Source organism: Bison bison, unplaced genomic scaffold (assembly GCF_000754665.1).
Source record: "Bison bison bison isolate TAMUID 2011002044 unplaced genomic scaffold, Bison_UMD1.0 scf7180017864248, whole genome shotgun sequence".
Lineage (NCBI taxonomy): Eukaryota > Metazoa > Chordata > Mammalia > Artiodactyla > Bovidae > Bison > Bison bison.
The window spans coordinates 2,339,524-2,347,204 of record NW_011494820.1 but is presented as its reverse complement, the minus strand read 5'-3'; the positions used below and the strand labels follow the sequence as shown (position 1 = coordinate 2,347,204).

Genomic DNA, 7,681 nt, shown 5'->3' with positions numbered 1-7,681 from the left:
GTCCATCTCCTGCTCTCTGTGAGTGCCCCCTGGCCTCTTCACATGCCCTGTGGCTCCCTGCTTAGCCCATCTCCCTGTCACCCCCTAGCTCTCTGCCCACTGCTGCCATCCAGCCACCTAACCTTTGTCCATGATGTTCCCTCACTAGTGCCCACAAAACACTCTGCAGCCCCCCTATCTAGCCGAGCCTGAAGACTTTCCCTCGGCTGGCTCCCCAACCCCATTGGGCCCCTCACTCAGCCCCCTCACCCCATGTTTGGCTGCAAGCTCTGCAGGGGGTGGGTGGCTTAAGAGACAGAGAGGCTGACAGATGGGAGAAGGTGGGCATCGGGGTCCTTGAGCTCTGCCCACAACCTGGTTAAAAATAGCTGCCCCTCTGCCCCAGCCCCCTGTGAGGAGGTGGCAGTGATGATGGCTACAGTGATGGGGGATGTGCCTGGAGGAGCATCCGGCAGGGCCCGTGTTGCCATGGTGATGCTGACTCAGAGGCAGAGGCAGGTAGCGGCATCTGGTACCCGGCAGCCGCCTCTGCACGCAAGGCACCCTGCCCAGCCCCCACCCTGCAGCCTGCACTCCACTCATCTTCTGAGACCAGAGGGGGGCGGGTGAGGCCCTGTGGCAGCTGGTTAAGTTTCTTCACAACCCCCATCCAATCACCTGCTAGCAGGTGGGAGATCATGTTCTCACTGCAGTGAAGGGGTACCAGCTCTTCCTCCCTCCATCCACCTGTCATCCCGCCCATCTGTCTGTCTGTCCATCCACCCATCCACCCACCCACCTATCCATCTTTCCCTCTGTTCATTCATCCACCTAACGTTTATGGACCACTTCCTGCATGGCCACACGGTTCTCAGCACAGGGCAGTTAACTCTTGCTCATGCAATCAGAGTATCAGAGAAGGGTTTGGGCTGAGAGGATGCTGGCGAAGACCCTTGGCCACTTGGGCCCAGGCGTCGAGATGCTGAGGCCCTCTTTTCTCCCTTCTGCTGTCAGTCTCTCCCCCTCTTCCTGTGTCTCTTTCAGTATCTCTCTCTCTGTCTCTCCATCTCAAAGTACAGCCCAGACGCTTCTCCACACCCCTCAGGCCTCACAGCTGTGCCCACCTCACTCTTCACTTATCCTGCTCTAGCCACATCAGCCTTTGTGCCTTTCCTCCAGTACATCAGCTCATTCCTACCTCAGGGCCTTTGCACATGCTGCTGTCTCTGCCTGGAAGACCCTTAGGGTCTTCACCAGCTATCTGTCTTGTTTAATTCTTGGTTTCCTGATTATCTCTCTACCCCCCATCTTCAGAGTATATAGACCTAAGAGATGGCCTGTTGTTCCTTAGGTGTGAACACAGAGTAAACACTCAGCCGACAGTCCAGGAGCTGATGAAGGATAAACACAGTGTATCCAGTCATATGGTGTATTATTCAGCCAAAGAGAAGAATGAAGCACCGATACACACTGCAACACGTATGAACCTTAAAAATCTTATGCTGAGTGAAAGAAGCCAGATGCGAAAGGCCCCATAGGATGTGATTCCGTTTATGTGAAATGTCCACAACAGGTCAGTTCGTAAACACGGCAAGCAGATTAGTGGTAGTCAGGGGCTGAGGAGGAGGGAGTGGGTGTGAGGCTTCTTTCTGGGGTGATGACAGTGTTCTGGAACTAGGTACAGGTGGTGGTTACACAACATCGCAAATGTACTAAATACCGCTGAAGTGCTCACTTTCTTTTGGTTGTTTTTAATCTGGCTGTGCCAGGTCTTAGATGTGGCATGCAGGATCTTTGGTTGAAGCAAGTGGGATCTAGTCCCTCCTGACCAGGGATGGAACCCTGGCCCCCTGCACTGCGAGCACAGTCTCAGTCACTGGACCACCGGGGAAGTCCCTGAATTGCTCACTTTGAAAAGGTTGATTTTATGTTACTGAATGTTACTTCAATTGTTTTTAAAGCACTTTAGGTAAAAACTGTCTCTGTGTTAGCTGCTTGGTTGTGTCTGACTCTTTGCAACCTCGTGGACTGTAGCCTGCCAGGCTCCTCTGTTCATGGGATGTCTCAGGCAAGAATACTGGAGTGGGTTGCCATTTCCTTCTCCAGGGGATCTTCCCAATTCCAGGGATGGAACCCGGGTCTCCTGCATTGCAGGCAGATTCTTTACCTTCTGAGTCATCAGGTGTGGACTTTAGGCAATAATGCTCAATTTGCTGTGTCTCCAAGACACCCAGCATGTGCCTTCCCCAGGGCCTTTGCACCTGCTATTCCCTCCAGCTGGAGGCTTCAGGGCATAGAGAAGCTGATCAGACCCCAGTGGGCCAAGCCACACTCCAACTCGAATCATTTCCCTCTCTTTCCTGGGGCTACAAGAAAGGTCAAGGGTCTTGGTGGTAAGGATGGAGTGTGCCCAGGAGACTCAGTGGTTAGGATGATGTCAAAGATATTTGGGTGTGTTGGAGGGGGACAGGCTGCTCCCTGGGGGAGGGAGAAGGACCAGTAACCTACGTGCGGTCCCACGGAGGCAACAGGATTGGACCCAGCTGGGGGCCCTGTCCTAGGAGCCTGTTTCCAGCAGCCTCCTGAACACAAACAGCAAGATCCATTTTCTAATTTTGAAGGAAAACTGCTGAGTAATGAAGATCTCCCTGATCCATGTTGCTGCGTCCTGGCCTCCCTCTCCAGGAATCGAGACTTCTAAGGGTTGTGGAAAAGGCTTCGCCCTTCCAGAGAGTTCTGGGGAACCTTGTGGAGTCTCTCCATGGCAACAGGGAGGAAGCAAGGCCACCTCACCACACTTGACAGGGATGTGGGCACTTGGGGACCTCCCACAGACCTGCTGGCCGGGGAGGCATAACCTGCTGGAGGGGTGTAGCGTGGAGGGACGGGCCTGGGGGTGCTTATAGGGATGGTTTTCCAAGGAACAGAGACGGGAACGAGGGAGGGGAGATGCATGCCTGTATTCCCCAAGTATTTTTAGGCACTGAACGCGGCCCTGAAATATTCCACGGCCACTCCCAAGAGTGAGCTGGGTGACTATTTTGGTGCCTGGTTCCAGCGGGGGCGGAATGGGGGTGAGTCATCCCTGGGTGGCTGGGCCCAGACCAGGAGGGGGGGTCTCAGGGCAGGACCCAGGGCCTGTAAGGTGACAGCTTAGGGACCTGGGGCCAGGCATCTGGTGTCGGCCTCCGGGGCACAGAGGACAGTGGCCTGGCCCCTCCCTGTGGCATGGCACCGCTGCTCAGGTCCCCCCGGCCAGTCAGTCACGCTGCCCCCACAGCTAATGGAGAGAAAGAGGGTCCTAGGTGAGGTTTCAGACACTCCCCAGGTGCCCAGTGAGGCGCTTCTCCTGTGTTTTCAAGCAGGAATGAGGGACTTCCCCAGAGGTCCAGCAGTTAAGACTCCGCGCTTCCACTGCAGGGGGCACGAGTTCAATTCCTAGTATAAAAAAAATAAATTTTTTTTTTAAAGCAAATATGGAGCATGGCTGTGTGTCTGAGGCACAGGCACGTGGGGTTACACGTCCCAGGGTGTGTCCTGGGGTAGATGGCTCACCCTCTGTGCTTGCGCACGGGCACTGCCTGCGCCCCGCTCAGCTCTTGCTGGGATTGAGCCCCTGGGTCTGCTCATCCTCGCTTCCCTCCCCAAGCAGGGCCCAGAGTCTCAGGGCTTTTGTGTTGACTGTTACCTTTACCTGTTGTTCCCTGCTCTCTTCCCGAGGCCAGAGGCTTCTTTTTCTTTTCTTTTTTTTTAAGACTTTTTTGATGTGGACGACTTTCTAAAGTCTTTATTGAATTTGGACACTCTTGTTTCTGTTTTCTGTTTTGGTTTTGTGGCCCAGAGGCATGTGGAATCTTAGCTCCCTGACCAGGGATCAGACCTGCACCCTATGCATTGGAAGGCAGTCTTAACCACTAGACTTCCAGAAAAGTCCTGAGCAGAGGCTTCATGTCCTTCAGAAACCAGTTTGACCACGTGCCCCTTCTAGTCTTCAAAAAGCTCCCAGCCCAGCGTCTGAGTTTGCAGAACAGCCCTGCCTGGGCCCTCACGGCACCCCCTGCCTCCGCCACCTGTGGCCTCTCCCTTGGGCTGACCCCACCCCCACCCCAGCACTGCTTCCTCTGGTTTCTTGGCTTCCACACTTGCCTCAGTCTGTTCTAGAACCTTCTGTGGCTTCCTATCTCACTCAGGGTCTGCACCTGCCCCATTTCCTGCCCTCTCACTTTGTTCCTGTCACCACCTGGCCCAGGACCTTTGCACAGGCTGTCTCTCTGTCAGGAACACTCTTTCGCCAGGGGTATGACTCCTCTGCCTCCCTCCAACCCTTTTCTCAAAATGTCACCCCTGGCCTGCCCTGACCGCCTCTCTTCCCCACCCTCATTTTCTTCTTGGGATTTATGCATTTGGCCTGTTCGTTGCCAGCTCACCCTCCTGGAAGGTAAGGGTCCCTGTGGTGGGGGACTCTGTTTAATTCACAGCTTAGTCTCCAGTGCCTAGGATGCAGTTGTGGCCCCAGTTCCTCCACCCCCAGCCAGGCCTCTGTTCCTCTTAGGACGAATAGCTGCCCCCATTAAGACTGTCTGAGTGGACATCAGACCACCTCCCGTACCTCCCACAGACCAAGCAGCCTTGTCCACGGAGGGCTGTCAGAGGACACAGACAGCGATGGGCGGGTAGGGACACACAGGCCGGGACACGCAGACCCCAGGGCCCAGCTGGATGGCTGGGGAGGGCGCCTGCCATCAAGCCTGCCTGAAGTGGGAGGCAGCAGGCTGGGGGCAGGGCTTCCAGGGGAGGTGCTGGCAGAGCCGCAGGTGAGGCCCAGTAGAGGAGGAGTCAGTGCTGAGGGGTGTGCAGGCAGGACTGACACGGGAAGGCAAGAGTCGCCCTCCTGCCCACCACTCCCTGGGGGGCTGCTGCTTACGGCTGCCCACTGGATCCAGCTCCCTGAAATGGACTCAGGGAGCTGAGTCCTGAGCTCAGGTTGAAGCAACAGGGCAATCCAGGCAGGCCCCAGGCTGAGTCACACCTGGGTGTGTGGGCCTCCCTGGCCTGACAGCTGGAACAAACCCCAAAGGGAGACGGTCGGCCTGCGGGAAGCACCTACACTTCACCACCCACACTTAAGGTAGCCCGCAGGCTTCAGGTCATGCAGCAGTCAGCTGATGGGGGCGCCAGCCCCCAGAGACGGACCATCAGGAGGGCAGAAAGGAGGCGGACTTGTGGGAACCAGCACGGTACTTTTGGTTTCTCTTCTTGTTCAGGGCGTTGAGGCTGGTTTCTTGAAACCAACCAGGAAGAAGAACTGGAAAACCGGGCTGTCCTGACACCCAACTCAGGAGGACGGAGCCTTCCGGCAGCCCCTTGGCATCTAAGCGGCCAGCGCCGGGGAGGCGGCTCACGTCACCAGCCGGCTCGCAGAGAACTGGGCCGTGAACCGGAGCTGCCCGGATGGAAAGGTCAGGGGCGGCTGGCAGGAAGCCGCGATTACGCACGCCGCCGGGGATGGGCCCCTGTGTGGAGACCGGGCGCGTCGGAGACCCAATCCCTTGAGCGGCGAAGGGGCCCTTGGGAACGTCTGAACATGTTCTTGGTCCAGAGCTAAGGAAGAAAAACCAAACCGCGAACAGCAGGAAGGGGCGGGGCTTCTAAAGGGTTTCTCGTTCACAGCCCCCGGCTTCCATCAAAGCTTCACCAGAGACATCACGCCCCTGGCAAGTGGAAAACCCAGACTTCAGACCAAGGCCCCCAAAGGCCATTATGGGATTCTGTGTCCAGGGCTGTGGGAAGGGGAGTTGTGAACACAGGCCCTCCCTCCCCGCCATTCTTTTTGTGTCTTCCTACCAGCCTGGCCTGGCACCGCCCACGTCTCTGAGGGAGGTGGGTTCCCAGGGCCCAGGTGGAACTCAGACCCCACACCCCTGTCCCCAACCTATGCCAAAACAAGGACTCAGGCAGCAGTAGGTCCCTGGAGGGGGTGCAAATGGAGAGAAGCAATGATGAGGAAGTGGCAGGGAACAGCACTCTCCAGATAGGATCAGACTGAGAAATCTTAGAGCATCTTTGCAATAGCTAGGCCAGTACTTTGCAGACCTAAGTGGAGTTCTACAGGCACCACCATCTTTTCTTCCAATCACCCTTCAGAACCGGTCTCAATACGGTATCGGTGACAAGTAGACCTCAGGCCAGGCAGACCTCACATCCATAGGAACCAGCCTCTTAACATCAGGCTGTCCAGGAATATCGGTCAAAGGACCACATCGCCGGAAGTGTTCTGCACAAGTGCTGGCTCAGCGTCTCAGACAAATCGCTAAGTCATGGACAGGCAAGAGCCCCGACTCTAAGAGGAGGTAAAAGGTTCGCGAAAAGCCTTCCTCTTGTGTTCCTGGAGGCAGCTCCCTGTCACAGCTTCTCAGGGAGCTCTGCTGTGAACAGTACTTACACAACAGGAACGGAGGCTGAGGACAGGCAGTGTGGGTGTCCCACTGGCTCCCGCCTAGGACTTCCCTCCCCCACCTCCCCACGAAGAGGGGAAGGGGGTCCCCTACTGCCCAGACCCCCATCTTGCCTTCCACCTTTGGTAAGAGGCTGCTGAGGGTCATGGGAACCAGTGTCCCATTGAAATACTTCCCTGTGGTGAGAGGCCACAGGGTGCAAAAGGAAACTTCTTGCGTGGGGCTGTGATTTCCTGGGGACACTACAACTAGATGCGCCCAGTGGTTTAAAGGAATTACGGATTTCGCAGTTTGTAGTTGTATTTGTTTCTATTTTTCTAAGACAAAGAGGGAGAGAAGAAGGGACGGAACAGGGCATCATCCCCCAGAACAGCTTCTGAGGCACACGTTTGCCTGGATTCATTTCGAAAAGGCAGTTTCAGGGTCCGTGTTTCAGGAGACCCTCCAGGCTGTCAATCTCAGTGCAAACAGCTGAAAATAAAAACCTCCTGTCTGTTCACCATACAGAATGCAAAACAAACCTGTTTGGAAAATGCCTGCCCTTAAAACAAGAGTGAGGGCTTTACAGATGCATTAAACACAGAATCTTCCAGGAACCCAGTTGGCTGCGGCTTCACAAAACCAGAAGCACAGAATAACATTTCCAACCATAGAACTGCTGGCTAACAAAAAAAGAGGAGGACCACGAGACAACAGGCAGGGGGTCCTCCCCGACCCCTGCCTCTTCTTTTTGTTCTGAACAGTCATAAACTGGAGAGCAGGAAAGCAGCCTCTGGGTGGGAGCAGATGCTCCATGCGGCAGCTCCGTCTCGGGAATGGAGGAAGGGGCGGCTCACTGCTTGCCCGCCTGTCGGCCTGGCTTCTTTTCTGGTTGACCTCTGCCAGTCCCGGGGATCCCACCTCGGCCCCGGCCACCGAACACACCTGTGAGACAGAGGAGGGGGGCCTCAGTAGAGCTGGGCTGGGAGGGTCACTGTAGGCAGGGACCAGGAACTGGAACTCTTAGACTATAGCCAAGTCGTTGAACCCCTCTGAGCCTCAGCTTTCACCTCTGTGAAGTGGGGGCAGTGACCATACCTTCTAAGAGCAGGCTGAAAACCTGAGGTGGAGCGTCTGACCAGGACTGGGCAGGGGTATTGCTCCACAATGTTCTCAGTGTGACAAGGGATATCAGACCAGGCGCTCCAAGGGTGCGAAGGATGCCAAGGAGGACAGAGGTTGGCACCAAGTCACACTGGGGCTTGCGG

At 55.9% G+C, this 7,681-nt stretch overlaps 1 protein-coding gene and 1 long non-coding RNA gene across 3 annotated transcripts in view; one reads left to right on the top strand and one right to left on the bottom strand.

Annotated features, from left to right (window-relative positions):
* The window catches only part of LOC104993877, a 10,900-nt gene extending 3,831 nt beyond the window's left edge, over positions 1–7,069 (top strand). For both annotated transcript variants that reach the window (XR_825888.1, XR_825889.1), the window contains exons 2-3: positions 1,331–1,552; positions 5,244–7,069. This is a non-coding gene — a long non-coding RNA (uncharacterized LOC104993877). The remainder of the gene's footprint in view (positions 1–1,330; positions 1,553–5,243) is intronic.
* Positions 6,725–7,681, bottom strand: part of LSM4 (LSM4 homolog, U6 small nuclear RNA associated (S. cerevisiae)) — a 12,795-nt gene continuing 11,838 nt past the window's right edge. The window contains exon 5 of the mRNA XM_010847286.1: positions 6,725–7,358. Coding sequence (XP_010845588.1) covers positions 7,267–7,358 — 92 coding nt within the window. The 3' untranslated portion in view covers positions 6,725–7,266. The remainder of the gene's footprint in view (positions 7,359–7,681) is intronic.